This window comes from Rattus norvegicus, chromosome 7 (assembly GCF_021556685.1).
Source record: "Rattus norvegicus strain SHRSP/BbbUtx chromosome 7, alternate assembly SHRSP_T2T, whole genome shotgun sequence".
Lineage (NCBI taxonomy): Eukaryota > Metazoa > Chordata > Mammalia > Rodentia > Muridae > Rattus > Rattus norvegicus.
In genome coordinates, this window is record NC_141540.1 from 139,723,911 (window position 1) to 139,745,806 (window position 21,896).

General features: G+C 46.4%; 2 protein-coding genes across 2 annotated transcripts in view; one reads left to right on the forward strand and one right to left on the reverse strand.

Annotated features, from left to right (window-relative positions):
* Tuba1c (tubulin, alpha 1C) overlaps positions 1 to 21,896 on the forward strand; it is a 120,106-nt gene that overhangs the window by 13,379 nt on the left and 84,831 nt on the right. The window lies entirely within an intron of this gene.
* Tuba1a (tubulin, alpha 1A) lies at positions 15,205 to 18,871 on the reverse strand. Its single transcript, NM_022298.1, has 4 exons — positions 18,803 to 18,871; positions 16,826 to 17,048; positions 16,546 to 16,694; positions 15,205 to 16,380 (listed from the first exon to the last, which is right to left on the reverse strand). The coding sequence occupies exons 1-4, from the start codon at positions 18,803 to 18,805 to the stop codon at positions 15,400 to 15,402; spliced, it is 1,356 nt and encodes a 451-aa protein (NP_071634.1). The 5' UTR covers positions 18,806 to 18,871; the 3' UTR covers positions 15,205 to 15,399.

Genomic DNA, 21,896 nt, shown 5'->3' on the forward strand with positions numbered 1-21,896 from the left:
TATTTATTCTTTTTTTTTTCTATTTTTTTTTTCCGGAGCTGGGGACCGAACCCAGGGTCTTGAGCTTGCTAAGCAAGCGCTCTACCACTGAGCTAAATCCCCAACCGCCCCCCTTTTTTTTTAAAGATTTATTTAGCTGTCTGTAGCAGTCTTCATGTACACCAGAAGAGGGCATCAGATCCCATTACAGATGGTTGTGAGCCACCATGTGGTTGCTGGAATTTGAATTCAGGACCTCTGGAAGAGCAGTCAGTGTTCTTAACCGCTGAGCCATCTCTCCAGCCCCTCTTCTTTAGGTTTTTAAGACAGAGTCTCACTGTGTAACTCTGGCTGTCCCAGAATCTACCCTATAGACCAAACTGGCTTTGAATTTGGAAATCCACCTGCCTCTGCCTCCCAAGTGCTGGGGTTAAAGGCTTGTGCCACCACTGCCTGGCTTGGTACATACCTTTAATCTTGGTCCCTTAGAAGACTGAGGCAGGAAGACTATAAGTTTGAGACCAGCCGGGGTTGGGGATTTAGCTCAGTGGTAGAGCGCTTGCCTAGCAAGCGCAAGGCCCTGGGTTCAGTCCCCCAGCTCCGAAAAAAAGAAAAAAAAAAAAAGAAAAGAAAAGAAAAACAAAGTTTGAGACCAGCCTAGGCAATGTAGAGAGTTCCCTTTTCTCAGAATAAATGGGGGTGGTGATGAAATGGGTCCTTTTCAGAAGCAATCACTTACATGGAGGGAAACAGAAACCTCTCTCGAAATGACTTCTCTTTTATATCCCGTTGGTCAAAATCAGGTTCAAATGTGAAGGAGGAGGCTAGGGAGGCAAAGTGTTTGCTCTAATTTATCCCCCAGGAGTGACCACTGACCCCTTCCTCTCAGCGGGAAAGCACAGGAAGAAGGCGGATTAGATGCTTGCTACAGCTAAAATCTTGAATGTCTCTTAGACGGCCATGAGTTGAAGGCATGATTCCCATCTGTTTGCACCACTGGAGGCAGTAGAACTTTTAGGAGGTAGAACCTGAAGGAAGGAAATCTCAGTCAGTGACTTAGAAGTGGATACTAGGGGCTGAGGATTTAGCTCAGTGGTAGAGCGCTTACCTAGGAAGCGCAAGGCCCTGGGTTCGGTCCCCAGCTCCGAAAAAAAGAACCAAAAAAAAAAAAAGAAGTGGATACTAGGATGTGGGCCCTTGTCTTTCTTTCACCTCCTGGCTGCCACAGGCTACTTCTGCTAGGCACTCCAAACATTGGTGTGCTGAAGCAGATGCATCTCTGAAAGGGTCACCCCAGTATAGGGGAAGTCTCACAGAAGCTGCACTCCTAGAGTTCCCTTGCACAGTTTGCATGTGCGCCCCCCTCACACGCCCACAAACTCTCTAAATAAGCATGTAAAATATATAAAAATCAAATACAGCCCCGGTGAGGTAAAACACAGTGGTTTGGGAGATGCTCAGTCAGCAAATGTCTTACACAACTGCGAGGACCTGAGTCCTCTGTCCACTAGTCACGTACATCAAAGCTGGCCCTCGTAGTGCGCACCTGAAACCCCCAGTGTGGAAAGCAGGAACTGGGGGAGAAGTATCCTGGTGCTCTCTGGGTAGCCATCTTAACTGAATCTATGAGCTCTTAGGTTCAGTGAGAAAGCCTGGCCTAAGAAAATACTGTGGAGGATTGGGGATTTAGCTCAGTGGTAGAGCGTTTGCCTAGCAAGCACAAGGCCCTCGGTTTGGTCCCCAGCTCCGAAAAAAAGAAAAAAAAAAAAAAAAAAAGAGTTCATCTTGGGCTGGAGAGATGGCTCAGCGGTTAAGAGCACCCGACTACTCTTCCAGAGGTCCTGAGTTCAATTCCCAGCAACCACATGGTGGCTCACAACCATCTGTAAAGAGATCCGATGCCCTCTTCTGGTGTATCTGAAGACAGCTACAGTGTACTTATATATAATAAATGAATAAATCTTTAAAAAAAAAATACTGTGGTAGGGCTGGAGAGATGGCTCAGTGGTTGAGAAAGCCTGAGTTCAGTTCTGCACACTCTGTCAGGTGGCTCGCAACCCCGTTAAATTCAGCTCCAGGAGATCCGATGCCTCTACCTCCAAGGGCACCGCATTCATGTGCATATACCCATGTGGAGGCACACACAAACACAAAATTAAATATAAGAAAGGTAGAGGCCTGTCCTAGTGGTGCATGCCTCTGATCCCAGCACTCAGGACGCAGAGGCCAGTCTGGGCTACAGAGTGAGTTTGGGGATAGCCAGGGATATACAGAGAGATAACCCCTCCCTGTCATCAAAAGAGAGAGAACAAAAAAAGTATTGACTGAAGAAGATCCCCTCTGTAGACGTCTGACCTCTTGGACACATGCATATATACATGCACCCATATACATATGGGCACCCATATACATATACGCAGATGTGTGTGCGCTCGAACACACACACACACACACACACACACACACACACAGCTCCTCAGTCTCTCTTCCTTAATAACAGAGCCCTAATTTTGTGAGGAGTAGGGTTCTATATATTGGCCATGTCTGTGTGAATGCTTAGTGGAGCCTTTTGCTGGTGGTCATCAGACAGTTCTGAAGGGCGGGGGTGGGGCATGGGGGGGTTGTGACCAGCACTTGGGAGGGAGGAGGAGGGAAGCGAAGAGAGGTGGAGGGAGGTAGATCTTTGTCTCAAAAACAAACAACAAGGGTTGGGGATTTAGCTCAGCGGTAGAGCGCTTGCCTAGTAAGCGCAAGGCCCTGGGTTCGGTCCCCAGCTCCGAAAAAAAAAAAAAAAAAGAAACAAACAAACAACAAAAACAAGACTTTCCTAACTGTTCTTGTTTTTTCTTGCCTAGAATGTGGATCAGTGACAACCCTGAGTCACATGCTGACGATGGAGGAGGACAGAACATAGGTCAGCCGTGACGCTGCAGAGCTATGGAAGCCTTGGCCTGCTGCATTGGCTGAGCACATCAGTAATAAACCCGAGTCCAATAATGCATTGGGGACACGATTGGGAAAGAAATCAAAGCCTTTCCCCTTGGTGACATTTAACCCAGAGTGAGCCCAGACTCAAATTCTCTGCTCGATTCTTCCTGTGTGTCCTCTGTCTGTCCTGAGTGCTGTCCCGCGTCTGCTCCTGTGTGCTCCTAATAAAGTGTTCTGCTCTTGCTTTCATTGGCCAGCACAGAAAGCATCAAATAGGAAAGGAATGGAGGGTACTTCATAGAAGTCTTTTAAGAGTTTTACAAGAATGAAGTCACCGACCCAGATAGCAAATGCTGCCAAGCACATCCTCATGCTGCCTCAGCGTTTACAGTGGATATTTGTTTCATAAAGTTGCCTTTCGCCTATTTGCTCTTTTCAGAATTTATTACCATAACACACACACACACACACACACACACACACACACACACATCAGGGCAACAGAAGACAGAAGTTTTAGGTTGTAAAAAAAAAAAAAGGGGGGGGGTTGGGGTTTTAGCTCATCGGTAGAGCACTTGCCTAGCAGGCGCAAGGCCCTGGGTTCGATCCCCAGCTCCGGAAAAAAAAAAAAAAAAAGATTACATTGGAAATCCAACACAAAAAGTTTGATTGTTCTCAGGTTAAACTGGCTGAGTTCCCAGCACAGCACACCTCAAGGGGTATTACGAACGCTGGCTGTGAGGTCGAGCGAAAGTTCCAGTCCTTTAGAATGTAAGACTATTTCTACCATACTGCATGGCCGCAGGCTACCTACCTCCAGATTTTCCACTGTAGAAGAAAATACTAGGAATTTGGTGTGTGTGTGATGGTGTGGTGGGGTGTGTTTCTGTGATTAGGAGCTAGTGGAATTCACCAGTGTATTGTCCTTGTGGCTCACACCGTCATGCCAGCATCCGAGAAAGCAGAAGCAGGAGGATGGGCATTTGTTCAAGGCCAGGTTGGTTACACAGTTCTAGGCCAGCCAGGACTATTTAGTGAGTTGGGGTGTTTTGTTTAAATAGCCCTGGTGGGGTTGGGGATTTAGCTCAGTGGTAGAGCACTTGCCTAGCAAGCGTAAGGCCCTGGGTTCGGTCCCCAGCTCTGGAAAAAAAAAAAAAAGAAAATAAGAAAGATTTTAAATAGCCCTGGTGATCTTGGAACTCACGATATAGACTGGGTTGGCTTTGAACTCACAGAGGCTCACCTACCTCCCAAACGCTGGGATTAAAGATTAAAGGCATCTATCTGACCTGGCACCCCGGCCTGAGACTATGCAAAACAAAAATGAAGCAAAAACTCAAAGTAAAACACAAGCATAATATTAAAGCATTGTTTGAGAGATGTTTTCTAAATAATCTCCATCCAGATTAGTGGGTCTAATTTTTTGGACTCTATGGTACCAGTAAATGTACTTATCTTCTCTCCACCTGTGTGTAAGCCCTGTTCTGTGTATGTTATCACTTCAAAACTTACCTACTTAGAACAACCATTCATAAACAGAAAACTATTATTCCTCTTGATACCTTGTGTCATCCATCACCAACACGTATCTTGGGCTCCTCTCTGTTGGATGGGATACAGTGTTTCTTTTCCACATCACCTTCCTTCCCCCCACATGTTCTTTTATCCACTGTTAATCTAGCTGGAGCTTCTTTGCAGGGCCACTTGCCCTTAAAAGAATGAGAACAAAGCTCCAGGCTTCTTAAGGGCTTGACCTGGATCTGGTGCACATCCCTCCTGCTGCAGGCCAGCCATCAAGTGCAGCAGGCACTTAGACACAGCTTTGGCTACAAAAGGGTGACTCACAAGGCCGAAGGCACCAGGCTGAAAGCCCGAGATGCGTCATTGTCCTAAAACTGCAGTCACTCAAGCCTTGGAAGACAGAACATCCCCCACACACAGCAGAGGAGATGAGGGCACTGCAGCATCCTTGGCGCAGGCGCAGAAGTAAAGATTAACCACAATAGCTGAGATTAGGAGCCGGTCAGCTGTCCTGCAGGACTGGAGCAGAGACAGATGGACAGGACCACCCCGACCAGAACCCCCTCCCTTTTTTTGAGATGTGCATTGGTGTTTTGCCTGTGCGTCTGTGCGGTGTGTCAGATCCCCTGAACTGGGATTACAGACAGTTGTGAACCGCCATGTGGTTGCTGGGACTTGAACCTGGGTCCTCTGGGAGAGCAGCCAATGCTCTTAACCACCGAACCATCTCTCCAGCCTGAGCCCCCGACTAGGACTCTAATTTTTTTTTTTCTTTTTTTTTTTTCGGAGCTGGGGACCGAACCCAGGGCCTTGCGCTTGCTAGGCAAGCGCCCTACCGCTGAGCTAAATCCCCAACCCCAGGACTCTAAATTCTGAATGTATCTTCCTGCCCCGGGCCTTTGCTTAAAGCTGAGCTTGAATCAATACCCGATAAACTTGGAGTCCACAGGGCTCTCTTTGTGTTCCCCGCAGAAAGATGAAATCTCCTCTCCCTGATTCACACCATTGTTCACGGCTTGAAAGGTTACACTGGGGCGAGTGATCAAGCCCGGCGGCTGAGGCTTCTGCTCTAAAACAACTTGCACGAGTCACAGACCTTGGGGCCTCAGCCATTAGTAACAGGTAACCATAAAAGAGTGGGAAAGATCCAATGGTCCCGTAGTGACGCTGGGATCACTTTTATTATAGCGACTTTTCTTTTGACTTGGGCAAAGACTACTGCTTTCTATCATTTGATAAGGCAGAGAGACACAACTGTTTGTGGTCCATGGGCTCTAGAGACTTGACTTAAATTCCCTAATCTGGTTGCTTGTGCTGTTCCAGGTCAGCTTGGAGGCCCTTTGGAGCTGTTTGGACATCTGCCATTTGCCCTGAAATACTGTCACTTTTGCTCCGGGGTTCTTTTTTTTTTTTTTTTCCCGGAGCTGGGGACCGAACCCAGGGCCTTGCGCTTGCTAGGCAAGTGCTCTACCACTGAGCTAAGTCCCCAACCCCCCGGGGTTCTTTTGAACTATTTGAGTATCCACTCTGTCTAACAGGCCTTGTCTTTGGGCTCTTTTGAGCAAATCTGAATTCATTTGAATTATTAGGCATCTGCTAAAGGTGCCAGGGAAGTTTGGACTGTCTCTGTCTCTGTCTGTCTCTGTCTCTGTCTCCCCCCCACCCCACCCCATCCCTGGCCTCCACTCTCTCCCCTCAAGATAGGGTTCTGTGTGTAACACAGGCTAGAATTCTCGAACTCACAGAGATCCATCTGTCTCAGTCTCTGAAGTGCTGAGATTAAAGGCATGCACCGCCACCACCTGGCTGTACCTAGACTTTTAACATACAGAATTGGACAGTAAAGTTCTTTTGATGTTTCTACCTCCTGTCATTAGTACTTTTTATTTGTGTATGTGCTTCAGCTATTAGAGCCTGGCCCTTCCTCGTGTATTAGTCTATCAAGAAACCTGGAAAGGGGGTTGAGGATTTAGCTCAGTGGTAGAGCGCTTGCCTAGGAAGCGCAAGGCCCTGGGTTCGATCCCCAGCTCCGGAAAAAAAAGAACCAAAAAAAAAAAAAAAAAGAAAAAAAGAAACCTGGAAAGCCAGGTTAGCAGACACCCCAGTTCCCTCGAGATTGAGGAGTATTCAAACACAAGAGAGGAATTGGGAGTCATTTAGAAGCTACTTTTGTTACAAACTGTCGTCTCTTCACGAAGAAGCTAAGTGCTTGTCTTCAACATGCAGTCACTTTGGATTCCAGAAGAGTAAACCATCAGCCAGCTCCTCCCCCCACCGGCCCGCCCGGCCCAGCTCCCCCACACCTCACACAGAGGGAGCAGTTACTTAAGGAGGGCAAAGCTGCACTCTGGAGCAGAAACAATCACCTCACAGAAACTAGTGATGCAGGTGAACAGTTCGCCAGCCGCCCTCCTGGACTGGAGCTAAGCTAAGAGATGGGCTACACCTTCACTTAATTCTCCTACTTGTTCTTCCTCTTGTCGAACCTCGGTTAAAGTTGTTCCTTCCCAGCCTGTCAGTTAAATGCATCTCCTCTGCTCTCTCAGTCATTTGTCTCTGGTTGGCCATATTGGGACAGGTGAGGAGCCTAACTGGGTGGTGCTGCCTAAGCTAGAACTTCCTCTGCAAGAGCAACACACACACACACACACACACACACACACACACACACTAATGAAAAATTAAAAACACCTTACTCAGCCCCACTGGTTAGGTTTGTACTGATAGACTGAATCTTTTAAGTTCAGACTCCATTTTAGAGAACCTGACCTAAGTTTGAACTCAGGTAAACTAACAGGCTGGTACCTAGCATTAGTTTCCAAGTTGTCCCCAACAAAACATGAGCCTAGCTCCAGTCTCTAGGCTAATCCCCAACAAGACCAGTGGCTCCAGGCTATTCCCCCATCAAACCTGCACCCCCATGTTACAAGCACCAATGCAGAGGGGAGCAGAAATTAAGCTTATGATAGGACCCCCAGCAGCAGCCAGTTATGTCAAAGGCCACGGTAGCTCTCCAATGAGTTGTTTGCACACTCACCGCCCAACCCCCGGCTTGCTGCTTACTATAACGTCTTGCCCTGATAGATATTCTGGGACCCCTAACCCCACCCGGCCCAGCCAAAACCATTCTTCGTGACAGCAGTCCGTTGAGGAGGCCAGAGCTAGATTGAATAGAATAAAGACCTTGCTGTGTGTTGCATCAGATCATCTCCTGTCTGTTTTTTTTTTTGAGGGACTATTAATATTTCCCTGGCACTAGAGTACTACTTCCTTATACCATGGACCGAGGGCAGTAAACCATTTAGGGACATTCCAAATCAAAATTACAGTATCAACCAGCACCCCTTTACCCCAGAACCACAGTCAAGATGTGGGAGTGGCCAGTGAGGAAAATACATACTGAAGTTTATACACTATGGTCTTTCTCCATTTTTTCCAATTATGTTTTCCAATTATATGTTACCCATGTGCATTCCAGTGTGTTCGAGGGTGCATGTGTGTGCACGTGTGTGTGTGTGCATGTGTGTGTGTGTGCACGCACTTGCAAGTCCACTCTCGTGCCCACACGAGTGTGTTTAAGACAGCGTCTCATGGGACCAGAATGGTGGTTTAATGATTAAGAGAAAGTATTGCTCTGTGAAGGACCAGAGTTTGGTTCCCAGCACCCACAAGGCTGCTCGAAACCACCTGTAACAATTCTTCCAAGGGATCTGACCTCTGTAGGCTTCTGTCTGCACATGGTGTACATATATATATACTCAGGTTCTCTTCCTTCCTCTCCCTCCCCCTACTCACATGTGTGCACACGTGCGTGTACACACACACACGCACACACACATGCACGCATGGGCATACACATATACACATATACAGACAGACAGACACACACACACACATGCATGCATGGGCATACACATACACATATGTACAGACGCACACGAAAATGAGAAACAGGATCTCACCCAGTAGCCCAGGCTGGCCCACCTGTCCCTGAGCGCAGAGGGCTGGTTTAAAGGCCTGCACCATGGCACTTTGCATTCCTTAGCCTTTGTGAGGGGATTACAGTGTGTGCCATGTCTTTGGGTCTCTATTGCTGTGTAGAGACACGATGATCACAGCCAGTCTAACAAGGGAAAATACCGAGCTGGGGCTGACTTACATACAGGTTCAGAGGCTTAGCCCATTATCATCATGGCAAGAAACATGGCAGCGTGCAGGCAGGCATGGGGCTGAGGAGCTGAGAGTTCTATACCTCAATCCTCAGGCAACGAAAGAGACTTGAGTATCTCTGGGTGTAGCTTGAGTGTAGGAGACCTTAAAGCCTCCCTCATAGTGACTCACTTCTTCCAACAAGGTCACACCTCCTAAGAGTGCCACTCCCCAGGGGACTCTGAGGTCTGTTCCTATTCAAACTGCCTGTGCCACTATACCCAGTTTTCGTTGTTTTTTGTTTGTTGTTGGTTTGATTTGGCTTTGGTGCTGGGGATCTGATTTCAAGTCCTCACATTTGCACAGCAAGCACTGTATCCATGTCCTCTCAGCCCCACTTCTGACTTTTAATATCACACTGTACCAAATAAATAGATACAATTACCATATATCCACTAGAAATTCAGCCTGCTAACTGCAGGATATTGGGTATAGGAGGATTGCCACAAGTTCAAGGCTAGCCTGGGCTACAAAGTGAGTTCCAGGTCAAGATGACCTATGGAATGAGAGCAATCTCAGAACAAATCAAAGTTGAATTTTAAAAGGGGGCTGGAGAGGGGCTGGGGATTTAGCTCAGTGGTAGAGCCCTTACCTTGGAAGCGCAAGGCCCTGGGTTCGGTCCCCAGCTCCGAAAAAAAGAACCAAAAAAAAAAAAAAAGGGGGGGGCTGGAGAGATGGTTCAGCAGATTAAAATTTACTGCTTTAAGAGCTGTTTTTTGATCCTAGTACATATACGGTGGCTCACGGCCATCTGTAATTCCAGTTCCGGGAGCCAGTACATTCTCCCAACCTCTCCAGGCCCCTGCATGCACGTGGTACATTGACTCAAGCACACCCACATGAATAAAAATTTTTTAATAAGCTGGAATGATGCACTCGTTGCCCTTACAGAAGACCAGGGTTCAATTCCCAGAATTTACATGGTGGCTCACAACCATCTGTAACTCCAGGTCCAGGGGATCTAATATATTTTCTGATCTCCTTGGTAGCAGGGACACACAAGGTGTATGTATGTACATAAAGGTACAACAGTCATACACAGCCTGGCATAGTGGCAAATGCCTTTAATCCCAGTACATGGGAAGGTAGAGGTAAATGGGTCTCTGTGACTTCAAGGCCAGCTTGATCTATATAGTGAGTTCCAGGACAGCCAGAGCTACAGAGTGAGACAGTTGTTAAGCAACCCCACCCTCACCTCACCTCACCCCACCCTGCCACATACACACACACACACACACACACACACACACACACACACACACACACAAACACAGGCACACAAACACATGCACACACACACACACATACACATCATAGACATAACACATAAAATTTTTTAATTTGAAAACACGATAATTTAAAACAATACCTTCACCCAATTCCTTGTGATCGCTGTCCTGTTATTTTCTTTCTCTGGATTTGCTTGTTAGGACGTTTTGTTCATCCACATTAATGGGTTCCCTCCACCTTGTGCCCTTTGTGAATTCAGGTACTATGAACATATATACAACCATAAACACTTGTTCCCATTTCTCTTTACTATTTGTTGAGGTTTTAGTCTGAAGAGTCCCTGAAAGGTGTCCTGCCTGATCGATGGATTAATCTACTGTTGGATTCATAGTCTGATGATGCTGTAGGGAGATGGTACAAGTTAGGAGGTGAGACCTCGTTGAAGGAGGTAGGTTGCCAGGGATGTGTCATTGAAGGGTAAACTTTATCCTCTGGTCCCTTCTCTCTGACTCCTGTTCTCCATGAGATGAGTTACGCTGTCCTACCACACTCCCAAGGCTTGCCATACATGGGACAGGGTGACAAAGCCAGGGACCAAGTACTGAAAGCATGATTCTAATGGTTTGTTTTTTGTTTTTTGTTTTTTTAAGATTTTATTCATTATATATAAGTACACTTGTAGCTGTCTTCAGACACCAGAAGAGGGCATCAGGTCTCATTACAGATGGTTGTGAGCCACATGTGGTTGCTGGGAATTGAACTCAGGACCTCTCCTGCCCTAATGTTTTCTTTCTTTTCTTTTTCTTTTTTTTTTTTTTTTCTTTTTTTTTCAGAGCTGGGGACCGAACCCAGGGCCTTGCGCTTCCTAGGCAAGCGCTCTACCGCTGAGCTAAATCCCCAACCCCCGGAGTTTTGTTCTTTTGAGTCAGAATCTCACTTAAACCGGATTGCTACACGGATGAAGGTGACCTGGAACTCCTGTGCCCTCTGCTGCCACACCCACGGGCTGAGGTTGTAGGCGTGTCTAGTCTACCACACTCCACTTCAGCCTGCTTCTTGTATTTCATTAGGTTTGTTGACACAATAAACTCAAACTTCAGTTACTATTAATTTTCTTTGTTGCTATTGTTGGTTTTTTGTTTGTTTGTTGGTTGGTTGGTTGGTTTTTCTTTGTATAAAATAGAGCTTATTCAAGGCATGGGGAGGGGAGCCCCAAGGGTAGCAGAGACAGAGAAAGGCAGAGAGAGTAGAGAAGCAGAGGAATAGAAACCGGGGCCATGAGCACATGGAGAGGGGGGGAGGGGAATCGGCAGGGGGGTGGGACAAGAGAACAGAGAGAGAGAGAGAGAGAGAGAGAGAAAGAGAGAGAGAGAGAGGAGAGCGTGCACAAGAAAGCAAGAGTGCTATTGTTTTTTGTTTTTTGAGTTTTTTTTGTTGGTAGTGATTTGTTTTGTTTCTCACCGTGTAACTCTGCCTGGCCTGTAAGTGTTGTGTAGACCACACTGATCTTGAACTCACAGAGATCCACCTGCCTCTACACTACTCGCTTTGATAAAAGATGTGTAATAATTATCTTTAAAACAGACAAAGAAACAAAACGTGTTAGTTTGTTGCTAATTAAAATGGTTCTTACCAGGCGAGATAACACATGCCTTTAAACCCAGCATTCAGGAGGCAGAGACAGGTAGATCTCTGTGAGTTCAAAACCAGTGTTGTCTACACAGCAAACTCCAGGCTAGCTAGCACCAGGCTGCGTAGTAGGACCCTTTCTCAAATAAGCAGCAATCACAAAGAGAAAGTTGGAAAAAAAATAATTTTTTTTTTATGTTTGCTTGTTTGTCTTGGGTTTTGGCTTTTGGTTGAGACATTGTTTCTGTGCAACAGCCCCTGCTATCCTGAAATCTACAGAGTTCTGCCTGCCTCTGCCTCTGAGTGCTGGAACTAAAGGCATGTGCCACCACATCCGGCTAAAGTTGTTTTGTTTTTAGCTGGAATTTAGTAAAAGGAGATACTTATGCACAGGGTCTCAGAGAGAAAAAGTAAGGCACACCCAAGAGTGCGCCTGTGTGGGCTACTCAGAGGATTGTCACTTAACTGTCCTTTAACAATGTCACCCTTGTGTATAATACCTTCTAATTGCCTTAATTCTCTTCTTCTCACATCTCCCTCCCAGGCAGGCCGATCAGATCACTGCTCCTCTCTCCAATTCCCTTTCCTACGTTCATTTGGTAAGCCTGTTTTTATTACACTTCATGGTTTCTTTTTGCTTTCTTTTACTGAGGCAGGATTGCACTACATAGCCCCGTCTGTCCTGATTTTACTCTGTAGACCAGGCTTGCCTTGAACTCACAGAGATCCACCTGCCTCTGCTTCCCGAATGCAGAGACTGACGGCTTGAGCCACTATGTCCAGTCTCATTGCACTTGGCTTTAAGTTGTTCCTGTGTGTGTGTGTGTGTGTGTGTGTGTGTGTGTGTGTGTGTGTGTGTGTGTGTGTGTGTGTATGGGGGTGGGTGGAGGTCAGAGGACAACTTTCAGGACTCAGTTCTTTCCTTCCACCCTGTGGATCCTGAGGCTAGAACTTAGGTGGTCAGACATGGTGACAAACACTGCTACCTGCTCTTTGGCCCTCAAATTCATGACTCTCTTCTGTTCTGTGACAACTGCCTTTAACCAAGGCCATTTTTATAACTGTGGGTTCAGTACTAGCCTCAGAGCCAGCCTGAGTGGCACAAGACTTTAATCCTAGTGACTCAAGAGGCAGAGATCTTTGTGGGCAGCCTGGTCTGCACAGTGAGACTCCAGATAGCCAGGGCTACATAGCGAGAGCCTGTCTTAAGAAAACAAAATCAAGGGCTGGAGAGATGGCTCAGCGGTTAAGAGCACTGACTGCTCTTCCAGAGGTCCTGAGTTCAATTCCCAGCAACCACGTGGTGGCTCACAACCATCTGTGATGGGATCTGATGCCTTCTGGTGTGTCTGAAGACAGCTACAGTGTACTCATAAAAAAAAAAAAAAAAAAAAAAAAAAAAAAAAAAAAAAAGCCCAGCTACGTGCGGAGCTCCAGGCCTCACTGGTGGACACATAGCTGAGTATTTGAGTAACTACATTTACCATTTATATCACCTTACCTGGCCGTGTCAAATAAAAAGAGCAAGTAGGGGGCTGGAGAGGTGGCTCAGCGGTTAAGAGCACCCGACTGCTCTTCCAGAGGTCCTGAGTTCAATTCCCAGCAACCACATGGTGGCTCACAACCATTTGTAAAGAGATCCGATGCCCTCTTCTGGTATATCTGAAGACAGCTACAGTGTACTTATATATAATAAATGAATAAATCTTTAAAACAAAAAAAGAGCAAGTAAAGTTCACTAAAAAGAACAACTGATACGGGGTTGGGGATTTAGCTCAGTGGTAGAGCGCTTGCCTAGGAAGCGCAAGGCCCTGGGTTTGGTCCCCAGCTCTGAAAAAAAGAACCAAAAAAACAAAAAAACAAAAAAAAAAAACAACTGATACAAAAAATATAATTTGTTTCCACTAAGTAATAACTCAGAGCAGAAAGAAATGTAATAATGTTACAGACAGTAGGCTCCTCTGCCCAGTTAGATTTCCCTCAGGGCTCAGTTTCTAAAGAAAAGCTCAGTCTAACAGTATTGCTAATCTGAGTGACAGCTCAGGGAATGAAGACGTCAGCAAGCTGACCCATCCCTGGAGCCACAGAGTGAAAGGAGGGAACTCTGCCTTCCACAATGCTGCTCCAACCTGTGCCTCACAGCCCTGAGCACACAGCATGCACAAAAGTGATTTGTAAACCTAACTGTTCGGGAGTTGAGCCGCCGCCTGCGTTTCCACATTCCTGTTCTTTGGATGTATTGGCCTGTGTTACGGTAAGGATATCCTTAGAGAGTTATCCAGATTTAATTAACACATTAGATTGACTAAATTCATTAGGTTTTCAACTTGATATTCAGCTAAAGAGACACTTGCTTGGAGAACAGGCATCTTTTGGGAAATTTGGACAGCGGAAGTGGAAGCGTGTGGGACAGACACACATGCCAAGGTAGCAGCTGTCCAGGGAGCATGAAAAGCAGCTGATAGGACCCCAGGACACATTTACAAAAGTCACCATTTTCTCTGTTAGTGTCATAGGCATCAGCAGTTAACCAAATGATTCTGACCATTAATTAGCAAACTTTCAACACCTAAAGTTCAAGGACAGCCTGCGCTATCTAGAGCAGCCTGTTAGAAACAAAAACCGAAAACCAACCAATATTTGCAGGAATATTAATGAAGTGAAAATGTAATTCTAAAAACAATTATTTTTTTTATTTTAATCTGTGTGATGGCATTTTCTTTCTGCTTTTGTTTGTTTGCTGTTTGAGACAAGGTTTCTCTTTATGACAACTCTGGCTGTCCTGGAACTTGCTTTGTAGACCAGGCTAGCCTTGGCTTCACAGAGAGCTGCCCCTGTGACACATTTTCATTTTGTGTGCCATATCTCAGTCACTCCCTCACTGTCCTGTGCCCCCATTGGCTATTTCCTTCTCTTTCCCTCCTGCGGTAATACCTACATACATACTTTGTATCAGTTTAATACACTAAGATAACTTAAAAGCAACTGTAGCATTTCGGAAGCTAGCAGCAACAGTTCTATTGTTTGCATTTAAAGACCTCATCTGCAACCCTAGATGGCCTGCAACTTGCTATGTACTGTGGGCTGGCCTCAAACTCAGAGATCTCCCTCTGCCTCTTGAGTACTGGGATTAAAGGCATACACCAACACGCCTGGCATTTATGCATATGTACGTGGATATGTATATACTCCAACCATTTTTTTCCATTTTGCAAAGGTCTCACGAAGTCCAAGCTGGTCTTCAGTTTGCTCTACATTATGTGACCATTTAATCCCCCTGCCTCTGCTTCCCAGGTCTGAACCACAAAATCTTTTTTATATAGTACGTTGTTCTTCCTTAAGGTACTAAATTTTCATACTCTGTGGTGGTCATCTGTCAGCATCCCACGGGAAGAGGAGGCACCTCCACGATGTTGGCCTGCAATTAAGTCTTTGGTAGCATTTTCTTGATTAATGATTGGTGTGGGAAGGCTGGGTCCACAGTGGGTGGTGCCAGTAGGCCCTGGGTAGATAAAGTGCAAACAGAGCCCAGCATGGTACAAGCCAGGAGGCAGCTCCTTCACAGCCTTTCAGTTCCTGCCTCAGCTCCCCATGATGCACAGTGAGATACAATAAACCCTTTCCTCCCTGGGTCTCTTTTGGTCGTGGTCTTGATAGCCAAAGCATGAAAGCTGGGACGCACCCAAATACAGAACGCAAGACAACGTTTAAGACAGGGAGTATTTTATTTAAAACCCATCAGTGAAGTGGACGGCTCGGGTCTCTGACAAATCATTCACACTTAAAGTCAGTAACTGTATGAAAGCACACATTGCCACATACAAATTAACTGATCAGCCCACAACTTTCTATGTTGGACCAGAATAAACATCCCTGTGAAAGCAGCACCTTGTGACATTTAATTTAGTATTCCTCTCCTTCTTCCTCACCCTCACCCTCCACAGAATCCACACCAACCTCCTCATAATCCTTCTCTAGGGCAGCCATGTCCTCACGGGCCTCAGAGAACTCTCCCTCCTCCATGCCCTCACCCACGTACCAGTGCACAAAGGCACGCTTGGCATACATCAGATCAAACTTGTGATCCAGGCGAGCCCAGGCCTCAGCAATGGCTGTGGTGTTGCTCAGCATACACACAGCTCTCTGGACCTTGGCCAGGTCGCCACCAGGGACCACAGTGGGAGGCTGGTAATTAATGCCAACCTTGAAGCCAGTGGGGCACCAGTCCACAAACTGGATGGTACGCTTGGTCTTGATGGTGGCAATGGCAGCATTGACATCTTTGGGGACCACATCACCACGGTACAGCAGGCAGCAAGCCATGTATTTACCATGGCGAGGGTCACATTTCACCATCTGGTTGGCTGGCTCAAAGCAGGCATTGGTGATCTCTGCTACAGAAAGCTGTTCATGGTAGGCTTTCTCAGCAGAGATGACAGGGGCATAAGTGGCCAGAGGGAAGTGGATGCGAGGGTAGGGCACCAGGTTGGTCTGGAATTCTGTCAGATCAACATTCAGGGCCCCATCAAATCTGAGGGAAGCAGTGATGGAAGACACAATTTGACCTATCAACCTGTTTAAGTTAGTGTAGGTTGGGCGCTCAATGTCGAGGTTTCTACGACAGATGTCATAGATGGCCTCATTGTCTACCATGAAGGCACAATCAGAGTGCTCCAGGGTGGTGTGGGTGGTGAGGATGGAATTGTAGGGCTCAACCACAGCAGTGGAAACCTGGGGGGCTGGGTAAATGGAGAACTCCAGCTTGGACTTCTTTCCGTAGTCGACAGAGAGCCTCTCCATCAGCAGGGAGGTGAACCCAGAGCCAGTTCCCCCACCAAAGCTGTGGAAAACCAAGAAGCCCTGGAGACCCGTGCACTGGTCAGCCTGTGGGAGAAAAGGACATATAATGTCTTATTACCAGGGCATACACTATTTCAATTCCTTTAGACTGTGAGCCATCTCTACCTGATAGGAAAGACCTGACACATTTTGACAGATACCAAGACACCCTCCCACTGCATTTTAAACCCATCCACATAGGGCATTTACCAGCTTGCGAATTCTGTCCAAGACAAGGTCAATGATCTCCTTGCCAATGGTGTAGTGGCCACGGGCATAGTTATTGGCAGCATCTTCCTTGCCTGTGATGAGCTGCTCTGGGTGGAAGAGCTGGCGGTAGGTGCCAGTGCGAACTTCATCTGAAAAAGGAGAAGACATCAGCCATCACCACCAAGGACCCCATAAGCTCACTCACCCTTCCGGGTCTGGAGAGACATTCTGAGTATGTGACCAAGAAGGACTGCCCCAGGGAAGCCCCCAGTCCACTTACCAATAACTGTGGGTTCCAGGTCTACGAACACCGCCCGGGGCACGTGCTTGCCAGCTCCTGTCTCACTGAAGAAGGTGTTGAAGGAGTCATCTCCTCCCCCAATGGTCTTGTCGCTTGGCATCTGGCCATCAGGCTGGATGCCATGTTCCAGGCAGTAGAGCTCCCAGCAGGCATTGCCGATCTGGACACCAGCCTGGCCGACGTGGATGGAGATACACTCACGCTGTGGAAAGGGGGAAAAAATATCATAAAATTAAGTTGTTGTAATATTAAGCTGTACTTCTATTTTAGATTTTAATAGATTTCTAAAGTGTTTCTAAAAATACAAACATTGTTTAAATTTATTTAGTGTCATATCCCTAATATGACAGACACAATGAGGAAGGAGTACCCACTACCAATACTGAAAGTGGGTGTGGCCTCAATGTCACCTTAGTACTGCTTAAGACATGGTGCCAACCCATTGTTCCCATAGCAGTGTTTGAATAGAAGTCTTCATATTTGAAAAATATTCAAAACATAGATTCTGTAAAATGAAATAATTACCCGAAATTACATTAATTGCTTCTTTTCTTGTTAAGTAAGGATGAAGGTTTCATCCTACAGGACCTGGTATTTCAACGTGGACATCTGCAGTGCGGCTGAGGCCAGCAGCCACACCCTTCTGTGGACCCCATTAGTACTCTGGCTAAGCTGCAAGCTAGACCGAGTCTCACAAAGTTTAAGGTTTCATCCTATAGGACCTGGTATTTCAATGTGGACATCTGCAGTGCGGCTGAGGCCAGCAGCCACACCCTTCTGTGGGCCCGGTCAGTACTAGGCTAGGTTACCTGCTATTGAGTCTGACTTCTGCATTGCCGCGTTCTCTGTGCCTGGCTCTAGCCTGTGGTCTGTTACATTATTTAACAGAGAAAGCTCTATTTCCAGAAGCTGTCTACGTGATCTCTTTGTGCAGCTTTCTGCGTGCCTCCCAACCCTGCCTGGGGCCATCTGCCTGAATTAATGAATGAGTGTCATATATTAGAACAAAAGGCAGTCGGGTGCAGAGTATCATTTTTTTTTTCTTTGCAGCAGAATCATTATGGTTTTTGAAGGTTTTCTATTGGATGGGACGGAAACATTCTTAAAGCAGGCTAAGTTAGAAACACAGTGCACACAATTAGTGCCAACAATTAAAAAAAAAACAAGTGAAAAGATAACTAATATTTAAAAGTAGAAAATAGTATTTTTATCCGATGAATCTCTACATACAACATAATAAACCACTATTCTATAGAGAGAGACACTTCTGCCTTGGAGGGACAACTTTCATTGTCTGCGGGGGTTGGGGGCGGGGAAGGGCGTTTCCCTGGGTTCTGACCGTCAGCTACTCGGGCTTCACAAAGTGGGCTTTGTCATTCCCAACCATCCAGCTCCCCTCCCCCCACCCAGCGAGATGGCCCCGTGGAGCATCTCGTAAGACTACAATTCCCCAACGATTCTTTTTAAAAATAAAAATTAATAATAATAATAATAAAAAACCCAGCTCGGGAGTGAGGCTTAGTGAGAGCGAACCCCTCCCAAAACGCCACGGAAGCAAGAGACAAACAACCCCGCCCCTGCGCCTCCCTGACAGCGGCTGCCATGGATCCCAGGCAAACTATTTTCCCAGCGAGTTAGGGCGGCGTTTCTGGAGTGCGGGCTCGGCCGCCGCCCTGCCCTCCTGCTGCAGCAGACCCTGCGGCACCCTCCCTCTCCCCCGCCGGTCCCCTGTGGTCCCGGGCTCTGCCAGCAATCGCTCGCCGGCGCAGCCTTTGTTCTTCCCGGTCTGGGCGTTTCCGTGTCCCGCACTGCGGCGGCGGGACTCACGGACTAAGCTAAACTTAAAGCATCCAGACCACCCTTCCCCGCAGAGATGACAAAAGGCTTAGGCGTCTCCTTGCAGACTGAGCCGGCTGACACCCACCCGCTCCTGAGAGCCCGGGAAGGTTTGCTCACCATGGTTGCTGCTTCGCGGCTGCCGGGTGGATGGCGGAGGCGAGGAGGAGGTGTTGCTTCTTACAGCGCGACTCTTAAGCGGTCGATGTAAGAGAACCTGCGGCACTTGGGCGGATGCGCCTCCTTATATACAGCTCGGTCACCATGGGGATGGGCCAAGGCCTTTTCCTGTTGGTCCAGACCCCTCCGTCTGCCCAGAGAAGCCGCGACAGGAGAGTGGTGATTGGTGCAAGCGACATGGTATGAGGTAATCTCTCCCCCCTTCCCCCCCTCGCTAGCATCCGTAGATTTTGCATCCTTCAGACAAAGGCCTCGCAAAAGCAACTAGCCGAGCATCCATTATGGGGTGGAGCTGGGGAGGGGTAGAGAGGGAAGAAAGAAAACGGGGGTTGGGTGATTATACGGAGCTTAAACCTTAAACTGTAGTTAGGATAATTTAAGGTTTTCCCCAACACTTAATCACAGAATTTGTGTTGAGATTCTTTATGGTAAATTCCAGCTTTTCATTTATACTACACTAAATTTAAATACGTTCCGTCAGGATTCAACATCTCTGTTCGCTTTAAATAAAGTAGCAAGAGCTATGGGAATGATGGTCAAAAAGGCGTGGGTAAATGTTTAGTTTTACAGTTGTATTATTGTGGTTATTATTATTATTACTATTATTATTAATATTTGAGCAAAATTCAGAAGCTCAGTATGAATAGACCACGCCTATGACCCTCAACAGCACCTGGGAGGCAGAGGCAGGAAGACTTGCAGCTCAAGGTCATCATAACCGCCCTTAGTGGTTTATGCCTGTAAATCCCAGCATTGGGAAGCGGAGGACTGCGGTTATTTTGTACCCGGCCTGGATATATAGTGTGATATCCTGTCTCAAAAACCAAAAACAAACAAAGAGAGAGAGAGAGAGAAAGGAAAAAAGAGAAACAATATACAAAGTAGTACTTAACGCTTTACTAGAGAGCTTGCTTTCTTTAGCGGTAGTGCTCTCCCATCACCCCTCCCCGCTCGCCCCCTTACCCGACCCTACCTCACCCCAGAGCCTGTGTTATTTTGTCCCTAGAAATGAGCCATCCCTTCTAATACGGAATTCAGAAACTGTAAGGAGAAAGGAGTGAGTTTAAAAACGAGCTCTTTGTGTGGGCTTGTATTTCTCCAGCGCTCCTTTTTTTTGAGGGGGAGGGGGTGATACCAAGTAAAAAATAGCTGAGATGCCAAATTAAAAAGAGGAGAGTATTATAATATAAAAAGGAAACCATTTTTGCGATGTTGTTTTCATCCCCAGACAACTGTGCAGTGCCAGCCCTGTGCAGTTTTGTGTAGTTCCCTGAATTCCGTAAATAGCCCCTTTCCGCAGCTGGGCTTCTTTCTGACTGTGGGAACTGTAGAGGCTCGCCCCACTGCTACTGTGGTCGTTGCTCAATTGCCCCTTGGGACAAAAATGCCTTGCTTTCACCCCTAGGAGATAGATTACAGTGGCACTCTTTTGCTATGTAGAAAGGCTCCGTTGTCGGCAAGGAAGATCTATATAGAGAGTCTCCGAGCTGCAGACCACTGGTAATTTGCAGGATGAAATTTTAGAGGAAAAGAGATTATTTGTTTGGGCACCAAGCTGAAAATGTGGATTTTGACAGATGGCTTCCCCTTCAGTAGCAGGGACTTGGTCATCTGCGACACTGTTGCTGAGCCCTGTGGAGTCCATTCATTCCGGCTGGTGTGGGAGGGAGGGCCTTGGGAATGTAGCAGCTGCAGGTTGTGCTAACAATGGTGGCCATGAGTTCTTCTAGCCTGCCGCCCACGGCTCTGCCTTTTTTGTTTAAATTTATCCTGAAAGTCTTTTCTAGGGAAAAACAAATCAACATATCCCACATACAGGCAAATAATTTACTTCTTGTATATTTCATAGGGAAACAACCCCCATATCCTCATTATTTCATAACAGAAGAATAGAGATGACTTCACTGCTTCTAACATGTAAGTACATTAACAGTAAGACCTAAGTGCTGTCAGCGTTCCCTCAGAGAAGCCCACACCCGTGCGCTCAGGATATTTTCCTGAGAAATTCTCTTTTAACTTTTAGGTTTAAAGTCGATGGTAATGAATAAACCCCAACTCTGCTTCATTAAAAATAATTGAATGGCGCAGAGAACGTAAGGATTGATAAATAGCTTGTTGAAAATATTGTCACGATTAAAAACTATTGCCTTTGTATACGTATGTGTGTGTGCGGGTGTGCATGTGTGTTTGAGGGGCTGTGTGTGGGTGGGTATGTTTGTGTCTTTAGAGGCCAGAGGACAGCTACAGGGGCAGATTTTCTTCTTTCACCGTTGGAGTCCCAGGGACAAAACTCACCTCCTCGGCCATGGTGGCAAGTGTCTTCAGCCTCCCCTCCTTCCCCCAGATCATCACCATCACCATCACCATCACCATCACCATCACCATCACCATCATCATCATCATCATCATCATCATCATGCACTACAGCGCCATGATGAAGTATAATACATTTTTTAAATACAGTGATTCATTTCTATTTCTTGACAATACAAAAAGAGAGAGAGAGAGAGAAAGAGAGAAAGAGAGAGATGCCTTCTGTTCTTTATGTGTTTTATAGGAGGATTAAAATGAAGATTCTTTGTCACATCCCCTCAGAGCCTTTCAGTTCCTTATGCAAATGAGAGGCTTTTTTTCTCACCCCTTGAGCATAAATAACTTAAGATCTAGGTCAGAAACAGACTATTGTCTTGAAGACTGAAATCTTAAATATATGAGGGAGATCAGTGAGGAGAGGTTAATCTGTTCTTTTTGTTCCTTTCCTGATTTAATAGAACAAAAACTATGGAACACACACACACACACACACACACACACACACACACACACACACACACACGTTGCTAGTTCTTATTTTACTGTTAACCTCTTTACTTACATCAACAGACAGGTATATATTAGGGCATGCCGCTAACAGGTCTGTTCTGTACACATAGATATTAGTAGAAAATCTTAATTAATGCTTGTGCAGTCTAATTATCTATTTGCAGGTTCAGACCTTGCCCTATACTTTATCTTCTTTTTTTTTTTTTTTTTT

What these genes read in the sequence shown, in the direction of transcription:
- Tuba1a (NM_022298.1), bottom strand. An exon ending in CCTGGAACCCACAGTTATTG is followed by an intron (nt 16,695 to 16,825) that starts GTAAGTGGACTG and finishes CTCCTTTTTCAG; the next exon opens with ATGAAGTTCGCACTGGCACC. An exon ending in TGGACAGAATTCGCAAGCTG is followed by an intron (nt 16,381 to 16,545) that starts GTAAATGCCCTA and finishes TTTCTCCCACAG; the next exon opens with GCTGACCAGTGCACGGGTCT.